At 43.0% G+C, this 27,623-nt stretch overlaps 1 protein-coding gene across 6 annotated transcripts; it reads left to right on the top strand.

Annotated features, from left to right (window-relative positions):
* The first annotated feature begins 1,792 nt into the window (after window positions 1-1,792).
* grid2ipa (glutamate receptor, ionotropic, delta 2 (Grid2) interacting protein, a) lies at window positions 1,793-27,594 on the top strand. 6 transcript variants are annotated; one of them, XM_040051309.1, is made up of 23 exons: window positions 1,795-2,784; window positions 4,166-4,419; window positions 4,510-4,842; window positions 4,923-5,077; window positions 13,847-14,122; window positions 15,114-15,199; window positions 15,279-15,348; window positions 15,714-16,010; window positions 16,321-16,472; window positions 17,859-18,020; window positions 18,473-18,579; window positions 18,708-18,855; window positions 19,687-20,018; window positions 20,948-23,365; window positions 23,501-23,588; window positions 23,984-24,073; window positions 24,210-24,406; window positions 24,494-24,649; window positions 24,942-25,028; window positions 25,115-25,244; window positions 25,415-25,533; window positions 25,632-25,796; window positions 27,013-27,594. In XM_040051309.1, the coding sequence occupies exons 1-23, from the start codon at window positions 2,703-2,705 to the stop codon at window positions 27,091-27,093; spliced, it is 5,985 nt and encodes a 1,994-aa protein (XP_039907243.1). In that variant the 5' UTR covers window positions 1,795-2,702; the 3' UTR covers window positions 27,094-27,594. The 6 variants fall into 6 exon arrangements, with proteins under 6 accessions (XP_039907263.1, XP_039907243.1, XP_039907234.1 ...); XM_040051300.1 differs by having other exon boundaries at window positions 20,936-23,365; XM_040051318.1 differs by lacking the exon at window positions 1,795-2,784 and adding an exon at window positions 2,794-3,122 and having other exon boundaries at window positions 20,936-23,365.
* The last annotated feature ends 29 nt before the right edge of the window (window positions 27,595-27,623 follow it).

The raw sequence follows: 27,623 nt of genomic DNA, 5'->3' as shown, positions 1-27,623 counted from the left end.
TGGTCATTTTACTTTATGGTCTTAAATTAGTTCTTATTTCTTTGTTGTAGAAGTGTATATGTGGCTGTAGAGCAGGGGTCGGCAACCCTAGGCACGCGTGCCACGGCTGGCACGCGAAGGGTTAACTGATGGCACGACCATAGCTGGACTGGCCGATGGTGATTTTCAGTTTTTATGGGCCGATGATTTATTTTATTTATTTTGTAACGGTATAAACAATGAAAGATGGTGGATTGGCCAGATGCTGGCCGGTGTATAAAAATAACTCAGTTGTTTGGTGGTGGCTATGGCTGAGCTTCCTCAGATTCAGTAACATTAGCAAGTGGTGGAGGCCAGCAGGTGGATGAGGGAAAGGGGAGGCAAGAGGAGAGCCCCTAGGCGGCCGCCGGTCCGAGTGTGAACTGAACTTCAGGTAAGAAGTTATGACCTGCAGTCTATGTGGGTCAGATATAAACCAAGTTTAAGTGGAGTTTATTTTCGTTATGCTGACTTTTTACAGTCAGTTACAACAACTGGTACTGCGTGCTAGCTAGCATGACGGAATTTCTATATAGCTGGGTGGGTGCTATGATGTTACTGATAGTGAACTTTATTTTATTCATAAGTTTAGTTAGTAGAGTTGCCAACCATCCTGTAAAAAGACGGAATGTCCCGTATTCAGAGAAAATATTAGGAGTTTCGTATTGAGGTGAAAAGGAACACAGTTTGTCCCGTGACTGACTCTTCTCTCATTCTCTCCCCCTCCCTCTCCTGTTGCTACTTCAATCATGAAACTGATCAATGATCAGCTGATCGGCTTTTCTCTCTTGTTTGTTTATCGCCCGCCTTGCGCCAGAAAGAGGAAACCAGCGGATGTCGCGCTAAACAACAGCAGCGCGTTTAAGCTTGATCAGCTGTTGTTAGAATTGATTTAATATTAATTTCCAGTATCAGCTGATGTTTGCTGGAGCCACAGCTGTAAAAGCTGCTGGTCATGATCTCTGTTTGGATATGTGTTGAGAGGGAAACATGAAAATGAAACCAGGAGATGTCCTTACTGAATCATCAGAGCTGAACAGGTGATGGAGAAACAGGTTTACCCTTTTAGGTGACATTAATGAGTTGAAGGGAAGTTATAAGGGAAGGAAGAAATACACGGATACATCCGTAGACTCCAGACACAATGCATTTTTGCGACTTTCAGGTGTATGGACCAATGTTTTATTTTCTGATCAAACCAGAAAGCTTTAATGAGCAGCTAGACTTCTCTCGCATTAACTGGCTGAGTTAATGCCAGTTAATGCAACATCGAAGCAGCTGGAATCCATAGCTGTGTGTGTTCATGGAGCTTGCATTTTTACCTGCTGGACATCACTACCTGACAAGTTTAACTGTCTTCAGAACATTGCAGAGGCCTTATTGACAGTACTTGGCTCTACATATCTGTGTGAGCAGATTTTCTCTCACATGAGTGTCTGAATGCTGGACACTCGGAGACCTGTGTCTCTGAGTGGGAGACCAGAGATCAGAGTGTATTAACAAACATGCCATATTGGCTCAGTTTATTTTTCTTATCATTGTTGTGAGGAGACCATAAATAGCATTTGTATTTTCTGTTGTACAGTTCATTTGCTGTTATGGATAAAAAGTCGTTTTTTGTTTCAAAATAGCTGATAACTATTTGCTGATAGCTGCAAACAAATATAATTCTATAAAGTGGTTCTATATAGTGTGTAACTATTAATATAGAGCGCTATTAAATTTATTGCTAATGCAATCATATGGCACACTGACTTCTGAGGAAATTTTAGATGGCACTCGTCATCAGAAAGGTTGCCTACCACTGCTGTAGAGTGAACACCACCTGCCGTCTTGGGAATCCTACCTGTTTTGAAAGCATACACACCTGGCAGGTAAAGCACAGCATCCACTGCTGTGGCTCCTTTGTAGGAACATGAAAGCACCGCTGTTCTGTCACAATTCCTACAGAGACGAACTGGATCTATTAATCCATTAGCCCTGTGGTCTTGTGGCAAATTCACTGTGGATGATTGGCTTAGCCAAAAAAAAAAAAACTCCTCCAAAAAGCCACTGTTGTATTTGATGTGTGTATAACCTTGAGCCTATCTGTAGGCTCCATCTCTGTAACCAGTGCTCCAGTAGCAAGGTTAGCACAGATGCTATAATCAGAGACGTGTCCCTGGCTCATACTCTACAGTTTCTGGGTCATCCCTCAGCCCTCTGAGAGGGCCTCATGCACATGAGCTACAGAGGGAGACAGAGAGAGGCTGGGAGTGAGAGAGAGAAAGGTATTTATAGAAAAATGGGGCTTCGCTGTACCTTTTCTCGCAAAGAACCATTTCAGGACCAAGTGTGCATGTCCCAGTTTCCTGATCGCCAGCCACAGGGTTTGGACTGAGGCTGCTTCACCCAGGATGGAGAACCTGACTTTCAGACACTCTCCCTTCTCCTCCAGCCTCCACCACCACTGCCTCAGATTGCTACTTCTCTGAGAACAGGGGGAGGCACTGGCCTACGTAATCTCCAAATGTGACCTCTCAGGTACACTTGATTTACTTACGTGGGTAGAAGCCTTTGGAGGTAGTGAGCTCAGGTGAGGAGCAGCGTGAGGGTGTCCTGGGACACTCTTTGGCTGCTTTGGCCCCCAAGCTGGGGGTGAAGATAGGCTGGCTGGAACGTGCCCTGCCGCAAGCCGGGCAAGGATGAGGCGTTTCCTGAGCAGAAAGGGCCGCTTCTCCCTGCGCCAGAGCAAGTCGGGAACTCGGAGTGCCTCCAAAGATTTCTGTAAGTCTATTTCTCAGAATGATAATTATTTTTATGCTATTCCCGAGGTGTTTCATCTAGTGGAAGTCAGATAAAGAGGGAAGCTTTAAAAGGACCTGGAGCTCAGATGTGTATCTGTGTCACAAGCCGGAGAGAAGAGGACGAGAAAGTCTCGATAGTGCCGCTTATGTTCTTGCAGGGAGAGAAGATTACAATTCACATCTCAGTAGTAGCGATTTTCCAGTCTGTTTTAAAGCCTTAATCAGCTACTGTTTGTTTCTGAGATCAAACTCTGTGGGTTTTTGAGTCTGTATATATGTATTGTATTCACCGCCCTGAATATTCATCCCTGTGCTCTGGTAAGATCTGTTTTTTTTTATATCTTGTTTTGAAGTAGAGTCTGACATTTTCAGATTACTTTACAAAGGCTTGCAGAGAATTTGAGCTTTTTAATTAGTCTTTTTTCTTTCTTTCTTTTCTTTTCTGTGTCTTTACAAGACGAATCATTTGCAAGAAGAAAAACAATTCTTTGGTGCTGGTTGTTGCGATTGGTAAATATTTTTTAATGTGTTTTCCTTTCCGGTTTTCTGCCTTGGGACCATGATGTCATAATTTATATTTTTCATGGAGTAGCGGCACTGGCTTGACTTGTTTGATCAAATAACTTGCATCTAAGTTTTCAATCTTGGCCACATACATGACAACTATGTACAAATTAGCTGGTTCTAATAAGCAACACTGTAATACAAATACAACTATGGATGCTGCAAAAGACAAGAACATAGACAAAGATTTTGGAACAAAATAAAAGCATCTACACGTAAAGTCAAAGTGCACTAAACAGTCCCAATAATGTCCTACATATATCTTCGATGCATTCGGATGGCTGTGGAAGACGAGTGATTCTACTGGGAGACCTACAGCAGCTTAATGAGGCCAGTGACCAGGGGAAGGCCGCTGGTTTGACATGTGGGCTAGATAGCAGCAGGCATAAATAACCTCCTTTGGTTTATTAAAAGTCAATCTTTCTAAAACAGAGAGAGTGCCTTGAAATTTTGCGGTTTCATTAAATAGACCAGTGCACCTGCTGCTACAGCTACAAGCAGCTCCATATCTCAGTTGGCCCATTTAAACAGTCGGTTTGACCTCTATTCTACAGCTCGCAACCACCTCCACTGTATTAGGAGCTTTGGACCAGATTAGCAATCCTCTTTTTATGCTTTCAGAACATGCGATAAGCAGCAAAGCAGAGATGGTTTCACCCCTTCGTAAAGTGCCTATTGATATAACCATCTTTGAGTCTGAGGCTTTGCTCTGTTAATACCTAATTCCGCCCAAGAAATGTATAAATGAGCTATTTCTTTGCGTCTCTCCAAGTTTTATTTCTCTCTCTGTTATCCAGACCTCGGCCTCCCAGCCACCAATCAGAACTGGCCAGAGGCATTCGGCTTCCGACTTGGAGGCACTGGGCCCAGCTATATCCTGTCTGTTGTAGAAGGCAGTAGTGCCTACCTGGCTGGCCTACAGCCCGGTGACCAGGTGGTGGACATAGAGGGCCAGGATGTGACCAACCTCAGCACACCGGCGCTGATCGCTCTGGCTCAGACCCTCAAGACGGTCCCACCGAGCATCGGGGTGGTGTCACGGATTGAACAGGTCAGCTGAAAGTCAATAACCCACATTCAGCTCTACAATGGTGAAGACGGTGCAAAGGTGGCAAACTTTATTTATTTTTTGCCCTCTCAGATCGACATCAACCCTGGCCCAGATGGCCGTTTTGGCTTCACCATTGTGGGAGACAGCCCCCTAATGGTTGAGGACTGCATGCCTAATGGTCCAGCTGGCCGCAGTGGCCTCAAGGCAGGGGACTATGTCATGGAGGTCAACGGCATTCCAGTGAAGCACCACGAAACAGCAGCCGCCATGATAAAAGCAGCTCAGGGACGACCTCTGCGTTTGGGTGTGCTCAGCATGGCTCGTCGACCCAAGCGGCTGAGCAGCAGCATGAGGGTGCTGTCACAGAGCGGGGATAGCGTCAGGGAGAGCCGGGCCCACAAGGCCATGGAGTTCAATAAAAAAGTAGTTTTCTATCATTTTTCTGCATGTTTTGAATTGAAACTTAACATATTTAATGATGCCTTTTTTTCTTTCTCTGTCAGGTGGAGGAAGTGTTAGGAGAGGAGCCAGATGTGAAGGAACAGCTGTTTGAGGTGCTAAAGCAGTACGCTGCTGAGAGGGATGTGGAGAGCCTGGCTGAGGCCCTGCCTGATATTCTGATCACCGAGGAGCATCAGCAACTGATTGACAGTGTCAGGTAGCTATTCATTCACCCAGATATGCAATCAGAGAGAGACTTGGGGGTAAAACAAGCCTGACTAAATGCCATGTGCATCTTTCAAGAAGATTGGCTTCAATGATTTACTTCTTCTTATGCAGTGATTAACAACACTTTCTCAGAAACACTGGAGTTTCTTAAAACTGTCCCTCCCGTACTTAGATGTCCCTGGAATACCAATGAGGGGGAGACTCACAGTGCAACACAGTTCTGATCATTTTTACATCTGGTTTCAGACCAAAGCCAAACCTGATATGATATTTACTATTTAGACTTGGATTATAATCATCTCTTTCACTACTCCAAGCTGTATAAAATGCAAGCTCACGTACTCACATTTTATAGTCTTTACATTGGTTCCAATATGTTTCAGGAAATTCTTGTATTTACATACAGAGCACTAAACAGCCAGTTTTTTTTTCTTATCTCAGCTTCTTACAAAATACACTGCTGCTCGCTGTCTTCACAGGCTCAGAATTTGTTAGTTGTTCCCCAGTTTACGGGGAATTTTATTGAATCATTATTATTCAGTTATTTTTAAAAGACCTGTTTATTTCATCGTGTCTTACGGTGCCTTTTGGCATGGCTATTATGGCACTTCATTTTCTTATTTATTTTATTGTTATTGTGAACAGTGCTGTGTGACTGCTGTACCCTGCCTCTTGCTTGCTCATTCAGCATTTTACTGTGTCAGGGACACGTCAAAACCACACATAAATAAGTTTCTTTTATGTCTAACACTGCTCTTGGGTGCTTGAATGTCACTCTTCTGTTTCCCCCCACCACCTCAGGTATAGTATGCAAAAAGCGTATGATTAGAAGTGTGACCGCCGAATATTGCATTTCTTCCTTCTCAGCAATCATTGGAAAATCAAAACCCAAAACACAACACAGCTGCACACGCTTGCATTTCCGCTCTCTCTGTCTTTTCTGCTCACTTCACTCTCACTCTGGTTTTTTCTCGCTTGGTCTCTTTCTTTCCCACATCTCCCTGTCAGCTGTGATGCACTCTTTGATACACGCACCAGTTTTTTGTGTGGATCACATTACTGGATGCTCTTTATTCCCTCCTCTGCATACAGCTCTTAGCTGCTACAGCCAGTTTGCTGCCGGTGGATGAGATTTTGCACACATAGTAACACACAGTGAAACATGCAGATGCTCAATCTCCATCCACACAGTCGTGGCTTTGAAGTTCCATACTGGGAGACATTATGAGTTGCTGTCTCAGGTGAGTACCGAACAATTTGTCACGATTAATTTTCAGAGCGTTTTCAGCATGTAACTGGTCATCGAGTTTGCCTTCCTTGGCATCTGTCGTGTGTGGTCATTTCTGATTGGTCATCAAGTAAACTGCACTGCTGTTAAAGCACTCTATGACAGCCGACTTGTTACAATCAATTAGTGATGAGTTTTCCCTGTGCCTCGTTTTTTTTTTTGGTGACGAATCTGTTCTACCTGCAGCTAAAAAACAAAGCTGCTGTCCAGCCGTCTCAGTTTCATTTGAACACATATGTCTGTCTCACAGCACTGATGGCTCATTTCCATCCTTAGAAAGCTGCCTGGGAAAAACAAATGGTTTGCAATGTTTGTTGTCCACAGGAGAACCATCAATTATGCATTAGCTGCACCCATAGAGGACTGAGGACTGTTGAGCTGTTTTTCTCACTTTCAGCAATAACTCTAACAATAATTGTCTGAGTCTGTCTTTAAAAAAATCAACTCTACCTTCTTTTACCCACAATTCCATACTGTGGTGCTGAATCAGGAATGCTATAACCTTGAAAGGATTTGATGTACATGTGCTACGTTCCACGCTTTTGTCTTTGTGTCTGCCTGTTATGTTGCCTACAGCTAAAAAAAAAGATTTGAAAGGGTTTTTTTGAGTTTGTAGTCTCAAGAAAGGCTAAAAATAAACTTTATATTCCATATTTAGAAGAAAGGTCTTTATGTTTCAGCTGAATCTTTAGTTTGTCTGTGGTGGGAGCCGTATGGAGTTGTGCTTCCAGGAGCTGTGCCTCAGGCGTTGTGTTGGTCGATGTAAACAGTTTCTGTGGACAATGAAATTTGTAATATGAATGCAATCTCTTCTTAGCTAATTTTGCTCAGACTTTCATGGTTCCCCATGAATAAGCCCTCTGACTGCAGTTTATAGGCTTGACTTTCCAGTGAGCATCTTTTATTAAAACCATGAGGTTTACATTGCTCGTTTTGAGTGAAAAATCTCCAGATTAGAACAAGGTCCACAAAATTGAGTGCATGATCCCCTCACAATGAATTGTCATAATTTCAGCTATTTGGTTGTGACCTTTCTTATAACTTCAGATGCATTTTGGTGCTAACTAGTAAACTGTGTTCCCCATTTATTGCATTTAACTTGTCAGCATGACGGAGCTATTCAGAGCTGTTACCCTAGCCTGAATTTGCTGATACTGAATGCCTTTTTTGTCTCATTAAGTATACTGATTGTGCTATAACTCCTAATCGCAGTGATCTGAAAAGCTGTACTGGGAATCCAAGCCGCTGACTAAGGAATTAAGATGCCCGACAGCAAGATATACGATTATTAGTGTGCTCCGTCATGAGCCTGGTGCCTGTGTCGTCGTTCTGAGCGCGGAGAATCAAGTGTTTGCTCTCCTTCTGCCACCCAATCTGCCGGTCTGTGTCCGTCAATCACTGTTACTTACTACGACAGCCCTCACACACTCATGCACATGCTTGAGTGTGTTACACACGAATGTGAGAACACTCCACCCACCCTCTGATAATGAGGGGTCTGTGTCAGAGGATCTGAGGTGTGCTTAACAGCTCATGAAACTATTTCTTTTGTCCGCCTTGCGAAAACTTGACCAGCCGGGCCACAATCTGCTCAGTCCGCCTCTGTCCCCATCGCTGATTCGCTTCCCCTCCTCCCAAAGGATGTGTTCTATTTTTAAGCAGCCTACTTCTTTTAATAAAGTCTCTCTTAGGTTTCTGGCGCACTTGCCGGTGTCAATTCTTAAATGCTGTAAAGCCCAGGGGTCAGCAAGTGCTTGACAATTGAAATTAGCAACAAGCTGGGAGTACCTATTAGCTCTTTTGTTCATGTGGTTGTGCAGTGTTTTGATAACTTGTGAGTATAGTGAAGTGTCAGCCTTTGTCTGACACTGCATCCATATATAGACTTCAAAGGTGTGAATTAATTAGACTTTCACATCCTTTTGTGTTTGAGTGCCAAAATGTTTTCAGCTTCTGCTTTATGAATCAGTCTTTTCTGATAGTTTTTGCACCAGTTTGGATACATTTCCTACCTAGCATACATGTAATGAATAGGGATGAATCACACAGTCACAACTGCCAAACTTCCTGCATGTTCACTTATGCACATTACGGTTTCATTGTGCTGACCTGCCTATGAAATTCCACTGGGGCTCCACACTCTTCTCCACTTCTCTCCTCTCTCCCTCCTCACTTACTCCTCTGTTCTTGTCATTCTTTCTTTCCTCCACTGAGGGAAGAGAAGATTTGTCACTCACTACCTCTCACTGCTGAATGATGGACAAGTCAATACTGAGGATTATCCTTTAACCGAGACCAAGAAGACAGCCCTGTGTTGACCTCGAGCCTTTGCGTCTGTCTTGTGGTGCCTGTGGAAGACGAGGATAAAGGATGGGAAGGCACAAAGAGTGCTCCCCCAAACATGAAGTTGGAGAAGAGCTAATGATGCTGCCTGAGGATGTTTTGGAGGTGTGGAAGGATTTAAACCACAGCCACTCTTATAGTTTGCTCCCTCCCTCTCTCTCATTTGGTCTCGTTCTTCATCTGGCTGCTTTCCGAGCCTGCAGCAGGCACCTTTGAGATCCAGGACACCTTTGCGTTTCTCATCTTTCTCTCCTTTCTCCTTTGTCCGGGAGAGTTGTTTGTTCAAAACTAGATGGGGACTAACTGAGACAGAGGGGAGGCATTTGCATTGCTTAACTGAGCTCAGACACTTCCTCAAAGCCCTGAAGAGCCATGGGAAGGGATAGGAGCCTTTCCAGACACTTTCGGTATGGCACTTTTTGTTTGATCTCAGAACAGTGTTCACTGTGCTTTGTGTTGTTGTGCTGAGCTGTATTTGAAGTTGCTGGAGCGCTGCTGCGCAACTATATCTGGTGGGCTTGTTATCAAGGTGTGTAATGATGATCAATTTTACACTTTGTGTTAGCATGTGAAAATGTCAAAACTAGAAATATCAGATTCCAGCTGGGATGAGAAAACCTCTAGATTTTAGCAAAACTCAGTTTGACATCTCCCAACAACCACTTTCGCATTTTCTTTTGGAGGCTTTTTAATTTCACTCTTTATTTTAACTTCACCGTGTCACATAGTGTGATTCCTGTTTGCAGATTCATACTTGGCCCAGCTGTTAAATTAGCTGATCAGAAGTGGGTCTGATGATGATGATAATAATGGTTTTCTTGCACTGAGTTTCCCAGCTGATTGCAATTGTCATTCATCCCTCTGTGCATCATGTCCTTGATCCACCCCTCCCTCAGACCTAATTATAGATTTATCTCGCCCTCCTTATAATTGAGGGCATCCCAAGGCCTACATCCAGCTTCACTGGAGGGAAGCTTTGAAGTTTCTGCTCACTTGTTTTGGCTAGGCTAAACTTTTTTTCTTTTTTTTTACAAGTAGAAGTTTCTTTGACGTAGGTCGGATCGTTTCAGCGGAGTTACAGTACAGGGATGTAGAGAGGGAGTAGAGGCAATGACAGCAAAAGAAACCAATAACTGACAGAATGAAATGTGATAAACGTGTAAAAACTGGCCCCATTCTGTTTTGTATTTCCCCCCAACTCCGTTTGTCCGGGGAACCATGGTGATGTATGACTGTTTTTCAGGAAAGTTGAATGGCCTACATAGGGTGTAAGCGCAGAACATACAACTTCATTCCCAATAGTTATATGACCCTGGCCTAGAAAGAGCTCTAGTTTTCTGCCTTCTTTCTTTCCTAGTCTCATGACACTATCAGATTTTACAGCTCATGTCTTCATATCAGTCTCTTTTCCGTTTTTTGCCGTTACTTCATAAGCTCCTGCTTGTCTGTCTTTCCTTTTCTTCCTACTTTTTCTTTCTTTGTCACTCACTCTGGCTTTCTACTGGCTTGGATGGATTCTGTTTTCTCTTATGTATTGCTGTTTATAACTGGAGCATGGTCCTTGGAATAGCAGTACCAAGCAATCTGGTGTTACAGAAGAACACATTGCTGCCCTCCAGGGAAGAGTTGACTTTTTGCTGCATGAATACACAGTGCACTTAATCATTGTCACCCTCATACACACCTTTTTGGGTTCATAATTAACATGAATTTAGGTGGATGAAGCATTACCTATGGAAGAATTTGTGTGACTGATAACACTGAGGAGGTTGTCCCAACATGCTACAGAAAGCAGTAAAAGGGAAAGGGAAGGTTTAGAAGATGGTAGTGAGACCTGCTATGATGTATGGTTTGGAGGTGGTGGCACTAAAAGAAAACAGGTAGGGAGAGTTGAAGATGCTAGGAAATTTTATTGTGGCTGTCCAGGAGAGAACAGGAATAGAAATGAGTACATCAGAGGGACAGCTCAGGTAGTGTGACTTGGAGACAACGTTAAAGAGGCAAGGGTGAGATGGTTTGGACAAATACACAGGAGGGATAGTGAATATATTGGACAAATGATGTTGAATAGAGACCTGCCAGGCAGGAGGAAACAGGAAGACCTTATGGTTGTGGTGAAAGTGGACATGTATTTACTACAGTCTTTGAATCTTTTGTAAAGACTCTGTATTTCAGCTACAATTTCCAGATGAGCCTTAACACAAGTCTTCAACAATGTTCTGTGCATTAATAAACACTGTATCTGTGAAGTATGTGAAGAGAGCTTCTTTTGATAAAGTTAATGTGGGCCCGTGATTGCACCATGGGGAACGCCACTTGGCATACTACACTGTTTGGTTACATGAAAAACCAATTATCTGATAGTCACTGAAGCAACTTTACCACCTCAACTCACTCACTCACTCATGTTTCCATTTTTCCCTGATGATGGGTGTAACTGACAGTTATAAATCAGTTTTTGACATCAGTGAATAGAAAAAAAATGTACAGCATTGCTTTATCTAGTGTGTCTTTCTCCAGTGAAACAAAGAAGGTTTGCATAAGAGTGACTATAATTAAGTGCATTGTGTATTCATGGGTTTGGTCTTATGTCAGTGAGACTGCAAGCATCCAGACTGCTTTTCCATTATTCAAGTTTAGGGAAAATACCTGATGATGCTGCGAGTCTGTCCATGGCTGGGTTAGACCACGAGAGTCATTAAGTGTTAATGAGGTTGAAAAACATACAGCAAATCAGCAGTTAGTTCCCATATGTATTTGTGAGTGTGTTTGAGTCAAGGTGGAATAATTTCTGTACCAGGAGACACTGTGGAAAAGCAAACTGTAATTTTGCAGTGCTTCTGGCTTTGTGCTCTTTGAGTTATGCTTGTAATATACGTACAAGTGTACTGCAGGTTTGTTCTTGTATAAATGTAATAAACCGTATGAAAGCTGCAGGTGCAACCAGTAAGCAAAATAAATGTCACAAGTCTTACCAACAGTACAAAACTAGAGACTGTATTAAACTGAGTGTTTTATTCTTGTGGATGATGAGCACTGGATGTTGGTAGTGGTTTAACATACAGTTTGGGAGTGCATGACCTCATTTATAGAAGTTTTAAAAGTCTCAGTCTGTATTTTTGGAACACCTGTGCATAGCTGGGTTTTGGATACCGATCAATGTGCAGTGTTCCAGGTTGGTTTTAATTAAAGCTATGGTCTGGTGTATATCAGTGTGCACTTGCAAAAACCTTTAAGTTTAAGTGAGTCATAACTTTGTGTTAATAATTCTCTAGAGAGTGAATATCTATATTCCCTCAGCTTTGCATCTTAAGATATTGGTATGAAGGCAACACACTACATAAGCAAGGATTTTTAAGAAACTACAAAACTGAGAATAATCTAATCTTTGCCTCCTAACGATATTCCCAAATGTACCTCTAAAATCACTGTGACAGCTTTGAAATCCAAAGTGCGCCGCTGAGCCTTATTGGGATTTAAATCAGAATTTATGCTGTGTACATGGAGCCACACTGGAACTGGTGCACTCTGGAAAAAAAACAAAGCACTCTTTCCTGCTCTGCAACAGTGGAAGCACCCAGGAGATTCACGGTGAAGTTAGAGAGATAGAGAGAGTTGTGTTGAGAATCGAGGGAGCATCATTTTGTAGGCAGGATGGGGAGGAAGATATGCAAAAGAGAAAAGGTGGCGGGGAGGTGCGCGCGTATGTGTAACAGAGGAGCGCCCTATATTTAAAGAAGAAGCACACGATAGAACACTTTCCAAAACAGTTATTGGCAATATTTCTTCCATTTCTAGGTCACTTCTGTTGCTTTGTTATGCAATTTTCTTGTTCTTGCAGATAATTGGCCAAATATAAACCAGCAGACAGCACTAAGACTGCAAGAGAGTTTAATGGGACCAGACATTTCAAGCAATCTAAAAAGATCAGTGGCAAATGTCAGGTTTGGGTGTGAGTAGAAACCGTAAGAAAATGGTTCTTTATCAGTGTTTAAAGCTGATGCTAAAGATCTTAACCCTTCAAAGCCTGAACCATGAAATAATTGTGAGAAAATTCAAATCTTTGGAAAATAGGGTGTTCTTCTGACAAATTAAGAAAATAATTTCCATATATCATAAATATATTTGCTATATTTGGCTAATTTTTTTAGCAGTGTATTGCTTAAAAATGTATTGTGCAGTTTGGAAAAAATCAGGTTCATGATGTAGGCATTAAAGGGAGAAATTTGTATCAAATAAACAGCAGCAAGTTTTTTGATGCACGCAAAGCTTCTGAGAGGTTGTGCATCTGAAATACGAGCTCTCTTTGGCTTGATTCATTATTTGAAAAAGAAATTACAACTCTGTTTTGTTATTTTTAATCTCTGTGCATGAAACATACAAAAGATCGGGGGGAACTGGGTGCACTACCCTCACAACACACCCTTTAACACACTAAATTTAATGGCAACTTGATGTGAGGGTTTGCTTTTCCTTTAAGAAGAAAAAAACCCCCACATTTGGAGTAGATGATGGGAGGGCAAAATAACAGTAGTAGGGGGGGAATGAAGTGCTTTCTCCCAGAGGTGGCTCTGGCACTGAGCTTCCTCACATTTCGTATATTAGCAGTGAGCTGTCACTGATACTAAACACTTTTACCTGCAGCCGCTAATGTGACAGGATAACACAACAAAGCTCGTCTCTCTCTTTCATTCTCTCGCTCACATGCAAACTCTCACGAAAATCACACACACACACACACTCAGATGTTGGACCAGTTCTTTCTGCTTGCCTCGACACTCCCATGAGATGATACGGATTGAACTATTTTTAAGCCAATTAAGTGGATCCTGCTGTTGGAGCAATACGTAATCAGAACAAGAATCCCTCTGCAGTTTTGATACCTCGGACAACAGATGTTTTGAGACATTAGTATAAAGAATATGATTTTTGTTTGGAAGGTTTAGGATGAAATACTGCTTGTTTTTATTATATATGATACTGATCTCTTGTACAAATGTAAAAAAAAAAAAGATTGCTGGGTACTGACTGAACACAAGAGAAGCTGAACTGGAAACTGCTCCTCCTTTGCCGTAAAAGCTTATCCAGTCTCTCTGGGGTTTGTTCTGATCCCACAATGTTTGTCAGGATCTTCATTCCCAAGAAGCACCGGGAGCGTTTTGACGAAGTGGTTTCCCAAAGCCTGATGAGCCGGCTGAAGGGGCGCAGCTTTAGTGACCCCAGCCGCAGCCACCTTCGCCGTAGCCGAAGCGAGGATCACCCCGAACGCCTTCTTGTCTCCACCCGCGCCAGCTCAGTGCCACGCACCCACGCAGAGGAAGGTGTGGTACCCCCTGCCCGAGGCATGCGCAAGACCACGTCACTCATAGCTGGCCACTCCAGTGGCACCACCACAAACTGCAGGTCTGTGTTAAGTAACAATGATTTTGGTTTTCCTTAAAGTTTATTTAGAGCAAAAAGAAAGAGGTGCACAAGTCCCACCTCTGCAAAATAATGAGCAGTATAAGAAATTTGGATTTTTTCTGCTAACATTTAATCAGTTCCAGAGTGTGCTGGCTTCAGCTACACAGTGTATGTCATTTTTAGTCTTCAAGATGCCAGTTTCTTTAAATAACTGTCTATCCTCCTATGTTTGATCACTGCACCTTTCCAAAAAAAAAAACCAAAACTGCCTGAACAGCCGTTTCTGTGTAAGCATGGAATTTATTTAAACTGGAACATGTAGGATTTCAGTGAAAAATAGACCCTTAAGTGGTAAAACCAGTGGCGACATAAACCTATTAGGACAGTCACGCCTGCTCTCTTTTCCTGCAGTGATGCCGTTTTTCATCATGAATTGACGTCACTCGCTTTTCCACTCATATAAACTCATTTAAAGATTTAATGCTGAGAGGTGTTTGAAAAACACCTTTAAACATGATTTAAGCATCCTTTCACCTTCTGCTAAAGTTATGGGAGTAAACCGCCACAAGACACTCCCGATCTCCTCGTTATACAGCTCCCTGGGGACAGATTGTCCATATTTAAGTAGGCTTGTTCATGCAGGATGTGAATTTAAAGTAGTGTGCTGAATATGGAAGTCTGCTCAGCTTCTTTCAGAAAAGGCAGACGAACTATGTTTAACTATGTTATGTGACTCAAGGCTACATTCACTGAGCTTGACAATTAATGAACTTTACCCCATTTATTGTAACAGTTTCTGTCCACTGGATGTTATTTTAATGATGTTTAAAAGTTTAAGAGGGCTTTCTTGTAACCTGTTTTCTAATATTTACTACAGTCGTGCTGATTTAGCCCCTGAATGTGATAGATTATTTCAGGTGACCTGCTTTTCTTTTGCAACAAAGGAGCTTTGAGTATGGTTGTTAATTGAAGCTTAAATTTGCTTCTTTAGGACAGTGAGAGTTTGCAAGGGCAACATGAGTTTTGGCTTCACTCTTAGAGGCCATGCTCCAGTGTGGATTGACTCCGTGATCCCTGGTAAGAATGAAGCAGATAATGGACTTCAATAAGAACTCCATATAGGTAAACTGTCTGTCATGCCTTCTCTGTTCTTCAGGAAGTCCTGCAGACAAAGCCGGTCTAAAACCAGGAGACCGCATCCTGTTTCTCAATGGACTGGACATGAGGTTGAACTGCATAAACTGCACATATTCTTTGCATAAAACAGTGCAAATCCTAAAGCAATTTGCTTGTAAAGAAATAAAAAAGAAGAAAAGTGATAGGAAGTTAGCATAAACATGTTGTTATGGTCCCAATGTTAAAGATATTTTTTTCATTTGTAAAATTTGGAGCCTTTGAATATATTACAAGACTGAAGTAAGACAAAATATGACAAGAAAGTACCCCCCAAATCAACTTTTCATTCATTGGTTACTGGTTATTTGGATGACATAAGTAGTAGTGACATCACTAAATATTAAGTTTTAGCTTTTCTACTAAATAACTGGTAGAAATGCCTTTGACATCCTGGATACCATCTGTCCGCCTGCAGGACCTCCTCCCATGAAAAGGTAGTGTCCATGCTGCAGGGAAGCGGTGCCATGCCCACACTGGTAGTGGAGGATGGGCCACCTACGTTTACCCTTGCAGAGCAGGACCTTGCAGGAGGCGGCGTTCCTACAGAACGGGCCCGCTCTCCTGTGCTCAGCTCCCTCCAGTGGGTGGCAGAGATTCTGCCTCCCAGTATCAGGGTTCAGGGTCGCACCTTTGGGCAGCAGTTGGAGCACCTGCTGACCATTCAGGAGAGATACACCATCTGCAAAGCATTGGAGAACTTCTTCCAGCATAGGTAAGCAAAGCACAGGGAGAGAAGGAGAGTGTGGATAGAGACCATAGATTGTGTACTGTATAAGGGGGAGACAGAGAAAGCTAGTGACTCAATAATATTGCTAGTAATATATTAATATGGTTATATTTTGCTCAGCTAGAAGCAAATTAAGTTGTGTGTTTGGATTTCAGTTCAGTTCAATAACTTGGGCCAACTACATAGATGATGGCCATACACCTGAGTTCAAATTTTCCTGTTACCCTCTAATTCCTTTGACCTCTAACTGGACAGCCAGGTGATCTCTGTCCCGTTGCCTGTGCTTCAATGACAGGAATGTTGACACTCTGATCGTGGATGTGTTCCCAGTGCTGGACACTCCAGCAAAACAGGTGATCTGGCAGTTTGTTTACCAGCTGCTTACGTATGAAGAGCAAGAGCACTGCCAGAGCAAGATTTCACGTTTTCTTGGATACAAATCCCCAGGTAAGTGCACAAATTTGTTGTAGTTTACATTTTTATGACACTTGGTATTACATATGGATTATGAAAATGTGTTTGTGTGTGAGATGGAGACTCTTCTAATGAAACGGCAGTGTCCTTTGATGTGGTCTCACTTTTCACATACCTTCAAATGAAGCAGTGGAGACTGCCAGCAAGACCCATTGCAGCCAACCTTTGCATGGAGGAAGTGAAAAGTAAAGCTCTTGGCTCTTTCACAGAGACAGCACCTAGCCACTGGTACAGATACATCAGTGACACCTGGGTCAAAATCAAAACTCAAGAACTCAAAGCCTTCACAAGTTCCCCAGGGAAGATGCAAAGTTAATACAAAGATAATAATTTAATGTTTCTGGCTGTCCTGTTGTATTACGGAGGATGGAAGCCTCAACATTGAAGTTTACTGGAAGCCCACACAGACCAGTACCTACTCTTTGACTCCCACCACCCTCTGGAACACAAACTTGGGGAGATCGGGACGAATCGGGCAGAAAAAGTTCCCTTGAAGCACAACATCCCAGTGCACTTTAGACCCAACCACACACTCAGACAAAAACTGGTTCATCCCAAGGAAAAAAACTCCCAAACACAAGCTAAACAATGTAGTGTATGCTGTGCAGTGCAGCGAGGAGTGCTCAGACCTCTACATTGGAGAACCCAAGCAGCCGCTCCATAAACACATCGCACAGCATAGAAGAGCCACCTCGACAGGACAAGATTCATCTGTACATCTGCACCTAAAGGACAAAGGTCACTCTTTTGAGGATGCCAGTGTTCACATTTTGGACCGAGAAGAGGAGTAAAAGAGGTCATTTATGTCCGCTGTGAATCACCATCTTTGAACAGAGGTGATGCTTACGACACCAACTGTCAGCCACCTACAATGCATTTTTGAGATTCCATCTAAGGCAGCTTAACCCCCATTCACATCTTGTGTCAGGTGATCTCAACAGGTCATATGATAGGAAGGCTGAGAATCGATACGCCACTCACTGTGGCTTCATTCGAAGCCTCTGGTAGCAATGACTCTTGGCTTGGCTTGGCTCATGTTACGATGCATAATGACCACCTCCTCAGAGACAGTTTCCCAATTTTTCCAATTTGTGGGACTCACCATCTTTTGGTTTAAGAACTGAAGAAGCTTCTTGAACATCTCCAAACAACTTAAAGAAGTCAGTCGACTTCGTTTCAAGCTCTTAGGACTACTATGACCAGGATGACTGAGAATCTGCAGAGACGTATGTCCTGACGATAATCACGGGTCATTTTTGGGGATCTTAAATAGAATCGCTAGTTCGGTGAAATGCAATCAACCCAGGTGCTGCAGCCCCTTACACTCCTGCATTGCCAATACATGTGTGTGTGTTCCAGTTCCACCTCCACCACCACCACCTCCCCCTCCTCCGGAGCCCGAGGTTGTCCCTGAGCCCCACCGCCGTAGCAGTTCCATGAGGGTGACAGGGACCACGTACAGGAGCAGTGTGAGGGGACGTAGCTCTGATGACCTGGTCATTGGTACACACTTGGGCATGGGTACTGAACTTTACTGTCTCTGTCATCATCAGCAGCAACATTAACACCCCGACCACCTCGGCACGCTTGACTCCTATCACGATCATGACGCCATTAGCACTGATATTGTTATCATTGTGCCTGTCCACACGGTCCTGTTTAAATTCACTTATTGATCAGAATAAAATTTTCTTCAAGCTTCTTTTATATGAACAGTTTTGTTGAAATCACTACATGCTTTTACATTTGCATATTTAATGTATTATTTAATGTATTTAACATGATCCCATGCAGTCATGTAGTAACATCAGTCTAAATCCAGTATATCTCTTTGCTGATCTCACTCACTCTGCTCACTAACTCACAAGCCACCCAAAGCCCAAATACTAACAACACATGCAAAGCTGGAATCTATATTTGGGTCTATCTCACTCATAAGAGTCTAAGTTCTTCCAATGGTTGTGTTATCATAGGCCACCGTGCAGAGCCATTACTGGAGACGGGGATGAGGCTAGCTCCAGGAGAGAGACAGTCAGGGGATGGTACCTCTCTCCCTGAAACTCCCAACAACCTCACTAATGTACGTAGCCATGCCCAATTTAATGAGACAAGATGCATATAATAATGGCAATTAAAGAGTTAGGATAAGAATTCTCAAACCAGTATATATATATTTATATATTCGTTTGCACATTTTCACCATGTAAGCTGTCAGCAGTGTACGCTGAACTGGAGAACATGTATTCAGCCAAGAGGTCCAAGTCTCTGAAGAGTCGCCCGCCTCCTGCCCCTGAGAGTTTGCTGGATCTGGACCCTCCGTCACGCACGGCATCCCCTACGATACACCTTAACACAGGTAGCTGATTGTAGACGTTTGCATTTGGAGCTGGAGTGGAATCTTACTCTAATACACAAAATCTCCATTTGTCTGTACATCATGAAAACCTCCTATATGATCAGGAGCTGAGCACCCAAACCTGACACACAGGTACATCTTAGAGCCCTGAAATTTCTTATCGGTGTCACATATTATTGGGGCGTTGTCACGTTACCTAGCAACCACCTAGGTAACGTTTGTGTGTGTGTGTGTGAGGGAGAGAGATTTTAGGGAAAACACAGAAGTGAAGGGGAATGACAAAAAAGGGCTGCAGAAAAAGAAATATATACAAAAATCCTGGGTTAAACGAACAGATTTGTTTTCCTGCTGTACATAAATACACAGCAGAGCAGAGGTTTGAGACAAATACAAAATTTAATCTCCTCAAAAAATTCTTTTCCCAAGGGCTAATTTATCTTTTTTTATGACCCACGTGGGAAGGATCAGAGCAGTCCTCACAAATTAAATCTGGATCACACTGGGTTAGGCTCTGACGATTTAAAAATTTTACATCAGTAACAAAGTGCTGTCATCGAACACTGAGCTGCATACATATTTGGTGATGGTGGATGTGGAACTAGAAAACACACCATTAAGTACACCTGTCAGTTAAAAATTAGATTTCTCTGATAGTAATGTAATTACTGTATGTAATATGAACACGAGAATCATTACTTGTATTTGTTCTCATAATTCACTGACTGCAAGGTATCATTAAAGAGACATTTCTTTTAACTGCTACATTTCAACATAATTAAGAAAGCCAAGATTCTGTTGTCATCATTACAATATATCATTTCCTTGTCCTAGGTAGCCGCAAAGGCCCTTCATCCCATACATCCTGGCCAGAGCCTCTCCCCAGCCCCCCACAATCCCAGTTCTACCCATCAGGGTTAACAAGCCAGACCAGTGGGGAGTCCAACCCTTACATCAGCCTTGACAGTCCCCCTCCCTCACCTCCAGAACCCCCTGACTACCCGTCTAGCCCCCCTGCTCACCGCAGCAGCAAGCGCCGTTACACCTTCTCCAAACCGCCTCGCTCTGAAGACACGGACCGCTTTCTGGATGCACTGAGCGAGCAGCTGGGACAGAGGGTGGCAATTGTCGATGACTTCTTGACTCCTGAAAACGACTATGAAGAGGTAGAATCACATTAACACTGCACCAATTTTGCAAAGCACTGAAATGAAATTATCATCGAGTAACTGTTTAGCTACTGGGAAAACTAATGTTTAACTTTTCACAGTAATCAAAACTCCTTTAATTTCTACAAGGTGCTTTATGCAGTAAAAAATAAAATGCCTGTTAAATCCTTTGTGACCACAAAGCACAGGACACACAAAGATATTGTTCTGTGTTTGTAATAAAAGATGCTGGGACATGTTTCCCCAGTTTGTTTAATATAAGATTTCAACAGTTTACCAGTTTAGTCTCTCTTGTTGTATAGGTCAATCTGTCTCATGCCTCTGGCTCCTATTTTGGAGTAGGTTATCTGCTTATATTTTTATTTTTGCAGTACAACATGTCATATTTGCTCAATCCAGCATGAAAGACAAATAAAAATTATCTTTTCTTTATTTTTGTGACTAAGAATTGCATGTTTTAAAGGGTTCTATGTGCTTTATTTTAAAGTATTATGAAATTATCTTTGACCAGAATAGTCTGTTACCCTCAGTGAATTTCTGTTGTTTCTGTGACTTCAAACAACATCATAAAGCATCATTAAAATTTACTGCCAATCTTAAGGTTTTCTCATAGGTGGACTGCCTTGACCTTGGTGTTTTTAAAATCAAAGACAATTTATAGAATAATATGTGTCATAGAGAGAGGTTCACAAGCTGTTGTTGACCTGACAAATAAATCTTCAAATGAAAGAGCATGTAAAGGATTTAAAAACTTAACTGCAGCATTTGCATTGAAATACACTGAGGAGGTTGTAGAGAACCTGCTTACACATTTATGTATTTTATTTCTGGTTAACTCTTGTAGTTTGACAAATGTACCAAAAAAATCCACTTTGGCATTAGGTCTAATGAAGTGTAATTGGTGTTAATGCCAGGATGTTGTGCAGATGGGCTTCCCAGATGAAGAGGATGATGATAATGAAGACGATTTGGTGGTGGATGAAGAAGAAAGTGGAGGATTTGTCGCTCCAGAGCTCAGCAGCCCGAGTGATGTCCAGAGCAGCAGTGGAGAAGAAAATGCTTCATCTCTGACCTACTCATCTTCCTCTGATCACATTCCCCCCCCCCCCATGACCCCTCCTCCACCCCCACCAGTCCAGTTCAATGATCCACCTCCGCCTCCTCCGCCCCCAGCACCTGCACAGAGTCAACCGCAGCACCAACAGCAGCAACAGCAGCAGCAACTAAGCTACACTCCCGAACACTCCCCAAGAACATACGTGCCCATCCGCCGGAAATCCGGCCCTCCTCCCCCACCTCCTCCCCGCAGTAATCCACCACCTAAACGCCACTCCTTGCATAAAGTCCTCCCTACAAGGGAAGACCTACAGGTGCATGCTACCATACAAGAGCTAAAAGCCTACCAAGAGCAACAAGCCTACCAGGAAAGGCAAGCCTATGAGGAGCAACAGGCGTATAAGGAGAGGCAGGCATATGAAGAGCAAAAAGCCTTTGAAGAACAACAACTCCTGCAAGAGCAGCAGGCCTTGCAGGAACAACAAGCTTATCAGGAGAAACTTTTCAAAGAGAGACAGGCTTATGAAGAGCAGAAGGCATTCGAGGAGCAAAAAGCTTTTGAAGAGCAACAGTTGTACCAAGAGCAACAGGCCTACCAAGAAAGACAAGCGTACGAGCAGCGTCAAGCCTACCAGGAGCAAAAAGCATATGAACAGCGTCAAGCCTATAAGGAACAAAAAGCATTCGAGGAGCTTCAAGCCTACAAGGAGCAAAAAGCATTTGAGGAGCTTCAAGCCTACCAGGAACAAAAGGCCTATGAAGAGCAAAAAGCCTATGAGGAGCGACAAGCCTATAAGGAGCAGCAAGCGTATCAAGAGCAACAGCTGCAGCAGATCTACCAGAGCCACCACTCGATGCCTGCCCAGCCAACGCAGCAGAAAGCCCATTCACCTCTTCCTCTTCAGTCCTTACCTCCTCTTCCCTCTCCAGACTCCGTCCATCACCACGCAAACCACCCTCTTTACATGATGCGCCAAGCACAGCAGCAGCAGGCCCACCAGACTCATCATCACCGACGTCTGTCCCGTTCTGCGCCTCCCCCACACCAGCCGTCACCCCAACCAACAGGCCATCCCAGCCAACAAGGTCAGTACGTAGAGGGCATCTACCAAAGTCATCAGAGTGTAAGACCCCAGCCCCACCATTCCTCAACTGAGATGCTCCACCAGATGCACCAAGCCCCGGCTCATCATTCCTCAGCTGAGGTGCTGCACCAGTTGCAGCAATCCCAGGCCCACCACTCATCTGCTGAGATGCTTCAACAGATGCAGCAAGTCCATGCCCACTACTCATCATCAGAAGTGCTCCACCAAATGCACAAATCCAAGGCCCATCATTCGTCAACAGAGCTCCTGCACCAGGCTCAACAGATGCAGCAAATACAGCCTCTCCACTCCTCCACCGAACTTCTCCACCAAGCCCACCAGATGCATCGAGGACAGCCCCACCATTCCTCAACTGAGCTGCTCCATCAAATTCATAAACCCCAGGCGCACCACTCCTCTACAGAGCTTCTTCATCAGGCTCATCAAATGCACCAACCCAAGCCCCATCACTCCTCCACAGAGCTTCTGCATCAAACCCAGCAAGAGCCTGCATCGCTCCCAGTTCAGCTAAATCGGGATGGCCACTCCCATCAGAGCAGGAGAAGTCTAAAGGGCCATCATCAAACTGAAGTGTCGGTGCAGGGGAGGCACCAAGAGCAGCAGATCCACCAAACCCACCACCCCCAGCCCACAAAACCCTCCCCCCAGAGACCCCACTCTATCCAGCAGACGCACCACCATTCCAGCACTCCTCAGATCCACCACATCCATCACATGACCCCACAGCCACCTCCTCAGGACTACCAGCACCAGATTCACGTCATCCACCCTCCCCAGCAGCCTCACAGGCCCCAGCCCCTTCTCTCCACGTTTCAACCCCTGCAGCCACACCAACCCACCCTCTCCACTTTTCAGCCACTGCCTCAACACCCCCAGTCCTCCACCCAAACTGCCCGCCCACAGTCACAGCCCTCGCATCATTTGCTGCAATCTCAACACCAGTCACAATCCCAGCCTCACCATAAACAATCCCACAGCCAGAGCCAGCCCCAGTCCCTCCCCCACTCTCTTTCTGACCCCACGGAGCACCTAGAGCCCCCACCACCTCCTCCTCTTCCCCCACCCTGCTCCCCTCCACCTCTACCAAGACCTAGTCTGTCCAGAATGGACTCCAACCATATGAGTGTAAAGAGGCTGCGCTGGGAGCAGGTGGAAAACTCAGAAGGGACAATATGGGGACAGGTGAGTTCTGATTGGAAGCCAAAGCTTCTCAAAGTGCCACCGAGTTTAGATTTAGAATTCTAAATGTAAAATATTTTGCAAAACTATAACATTTAGACCTTTTTTAAACTAAAAAAAAAATTGTGTTTCTAACAGTTGGGAGCAAATTCTGACTATGAAAAACTGCATGACATGGTGAAGTATCTGGATCTGGAGCTGCACTTTGGAACACAGAAGAGCGCCAGTGAGTATAAGGGGCTGTGTGCCTAACTGGAGTGCTTTTATCTGTGTGCACAGCTAAATATTCATAAGAGTTAGGGAAGCCCAGTATAAAGAGTGAAAAATACTTTGATTAGTGATTCATTTGATGGGAAGACAACATTATACCTCAACATATCAGGTTTTCAGATGTCTTTAATCACAGTCCAAGGATACAGAGATTTTTAAACAAAGAACGAGGCAGCTTCCTCTTTGGGTTGAAGGACCTTGGCTTGATCTGTCATTGTACTCTATATTATTTGCCTCTAAGAAATCAATGTAAGCTATGTAAAAGGGAAATTTAGACTAAATCTGTTTGTCCAGTCTCTCTCATCTACCTTTCTAAATTTTGACATTTAACTTCCCCGGTCTAATTTTCAGTGCCTGCCCCAGAACCATCCCCTCAGCTAGAAACCTTCAAGAAGAAAGATGTTATAGAAATTCTGTCCCATAAGAAAGCTTACAATGCCTGTGAGTATGACTGCCTTTAATAAAATTTTTCAAATGTCATTTGTAATTAAGATGTCAAGATGAAAGTTAGAAACCATAGTTGTAGCTCTGTGAATCAGAGTTAAGTACTTTGATGATGATTATCTTCTGCCTCTAGCCATCCTGATAGCCCACCTGAAGCTGTCTCCAGGGGAACTGCGTCAGATTTTGATGAACATGGCCACAGACAGGCTGGAGCCAGCCCACATTAAACAGCTGCTACTGTATGCCCCCGATGCAGAGGAGGTCAAAAAATATGAAGAGTATAGACAGGACCCCAGCAAACTGAGCGAGCCAGATCAGTTTGTGCTGCAGGTACAGTTCTGGTTTACCGTTACCGGGCTACTTTTGAGTTTCATTGATCTTGCATTTATCTTGATCTGCCTGTTGTGCATATATCAGATGTTATCAGTACCGGAGTACCAGACCCGCCTCCAGTGCCTCCTCTTCAAGTGTTCTCTTCAGGAGAAGACAGAGGAGCTGAAAGGAGCATATGACTGTATTTACAACGCCTCCATGGAGCTGAAGACCAGCAAGAAGCTAGCTAAAATACTAGAGGTAGCCCTTATGTTCAGAAAGGTTATGTCACTGTAGATTAGAAACACATGAAAATACCACATACTTTTTTGACTAGTCTGTGAGATACTGATAAGAGACAGAGTCACTGTAGAAGCAAAGAAGGACATTCGCTAAATTATGTCTTTTTTGTGTGAAAGAAGAAGAAAAGAAGAAAAATTAAATTACTGGAGCAAAAAATTTACACTCATAAACTAGGGGTGAAAATTAACGATCAAGATAAATTACTGTTGATACAATAACAGATCTGCTTGCTAATTTGTGCCCTGTTTAGTTTGTGTTGGCGATGGGGAACTACTTGAATAACAGCCAGCCTAAAACCAACAAAACTACAGGCTTTAAGATCAACTTCCTTACAGAGGTACACCGAATGATATTTAACATATTATGGAGTATTTATGTATGCGCTTGCATGTGTATTTTATGACTCCACAATATCGCGTGCAGCTGAGCACAACTAAAACAGTGGACGGGAAGTCAACATTTCTGCATATCCTGGTTAAATCGCTATGTCAACATTTCCCGGATGTGTTGGATTTTTCCAAAGATCTTACGATGGTTCCACTTGCAGCAAAAGGTAGATGCATACATTTGCCTTTTAACATTCGTTGAGAGTGCCAAAAATGTACTGGCACGATTGTCAAATTTAAGTGGTTGTTTTCATTTTGGCTAGATCTGCTTTTTGTCTCTGAGCATCTTTTTCCTCTTGCCTCTGGTTTCCTATTTTGCACGCACACCTGCTTTTAGTAAACCAGAGGAACATCACCTCCGATCTGAATGACCTTCATACCACAATCCAGGACATTCGCTCAGCTTGTCAGAAGATGCCTGCGACCTCTGACGACCGCTTTGCTGTTGTCATGAGTGTATCCTTAAAACCCCCTCACTGGGGTCAGGGGACAAAGAAAACACTATGTAGTAAATAAGATTAAACATTTTTGTGCCTTAACTCTGTGGTGTTAAGAATTTCCTGGAAAACAGTCATCCTGCAATCCAGTCTCTGGAGTCTCTCCAACAGAGAGCAATGGAAGAATTCAGCAAGACTGCCTCCTACTTTGGAGAAGACGGCAAAGCCACAAATACCGAGGCCTTCTTTGGTATCTTCGCTGAATTCATAAACAAGTTTGAGGTGAGCAGGAAATATTGAGCCATTCTTCATTCAAATGATTATCTTTGTTGCGTCTGCAGCATATTTCCTTTGTAGTTCCCTCCCAGCCGTCTCAGTTGCTTTTGCTCAACCGCTTGTGATGCATAACCTAAAAGGTTGCAGATAAACAGTTGCACTGTGTTATCATCTGATGACTGCCTCATTACTTGCTATATTTTCTGCTTTGCCAGTGTTTTTATTTTTAGAGAGGGCCGTGCATTGTGTTTAGTAATGAGCACTGTCTGCATTAAATCAAAAAAGCACTCTGCTAGGTTACAGCACTGATAATGAGCTTCATGATGTAAACTAGCAGGGCCACTTTGTAAACACTCAGCATTCATTAACGTGTTCCAGCCCGCCAGACGTTTGATATTGGAGGTTTTAGATGCTATACTTTAAATTTTAAAAAAGCAGAGTTTTGAAAAATGTAACACTGTTTTGCATATTTCTATCATTTGCATTTAGTGTTCAGTATGTTAAGTGCAGCAGCTCTTTGCTTTTCCTTTTTCCTCTGCTGCTTTTTCTTTTTGAACTTTGCTGTGCTTGTGGTTTTCAAACTTATCAAACTTTTATTATTTTTTTTGTTTTTTTACACCTGTTTATTAACATTTCTATGTAGTGAGTAGACCACATGAATAAAAGTACAGGGCTACACCTCTTTGTCTATGATTTCAGGTGTATAAAATCAAGTACCTGCCCGTACCTTCTGGTTTTTATAAACATCACTGGGATAAGTCAGTTCAGGAAGTTTCTCACCTCCCAGATATTCCACAATCAACTCTAAAAGGTGTTATTGAAAAGTGGAGGTGTTTAAGAACCACAGCAGCTCAGCTACAAAGGGGCAGACCACATAAAGTTAAGAGCAGAGTCAACCAGTGCAACCTCCATCATTAACATCAGCGCAAAAACTGTGCACCTGGAGCTTCATGGCATAGGTTTCCATGGCTGAGCACCTCCTGCAGGTGTACTGTACACGTGGCCCAGTACTTTTGTCCATATAAGGCACGCACAACGACTGTCACAAAAAATACAAATATATATCTAGAAATATTACATATTTCAATAAGCAGGATGCATGCAACAAAGCAGTAGGTTAGAAAAACTAAAAATAATACTACATGGAAAAACAAAGGATGTATATAAAAGTAAATTAAAAGAAAATCCTGCATCATCTTTTTTCTGCATTTCTTTGCCACAGAGAGCTCTGAGTGATCAGCAAGTTGCTGAAATCCCAAAAAGCCCCAGGAGTCCACGAATGGCCTCCCCGCTGGCCTGGTAACACACATGCACGTGTGGAGATTACAACATGCAGTTGTTCATACAGAACAAAGTATACCCAAGTACACAAACATCCTATATACATATACCAGTATATAAATACACTAACATACAAGCACATAAACCACACATCACAATACCAAGCAAAAAAAACAAGTTAGATGAAGGGAAAAGCAGAAACATTGGCATCAAAGACAGATAATGTAGCTTTAGACCAGTGTTGTACTATATTATATGTATCTTCAATGATGAAGACCAGTCAGTAGACTGCAACCTTGTTTAACCTTCAGGATAACTCTGCTGTTTGATAGTCGCTCAGTAACATCGCATAGTTTAAGTAATATTTCTCTAAGCCCTCTAAGTTTAGGTCATTGAGCACCTGCATAGTGCGGTACGACAATGATTTAATAAAATCTTTGTGGCATAACCACGATTAAGACATAGATCCAAAAATAGATATTTAATTTAAATATATTCACACTCGTTGGTTCAGATGAAAGTACAAAAAGCAGTTTTTGAATTAGTTTGACC

The sequence above is a fragment of the Simochromis diagramma genome, unplaced genomic scaffold (assembly GCF_900408965.1).
Source record: "Simochromis diagramma unplaced genomic scaffold, fSimDia1.1 OVJJ01000321.1, whole genome shotgun sequence".
Taxonomy (NCBI): Eukaryota; Metazoa; Chordata; class Actinopteri; order Cichliformes; family Cichlidae; genus Simochromis; species Simochromis diagramma.
The sequence above is the reverse complement of the archived record's forward strand: the minus strand, read 5'-3'. Positions and strand labels throughout refer to the sequence as shown.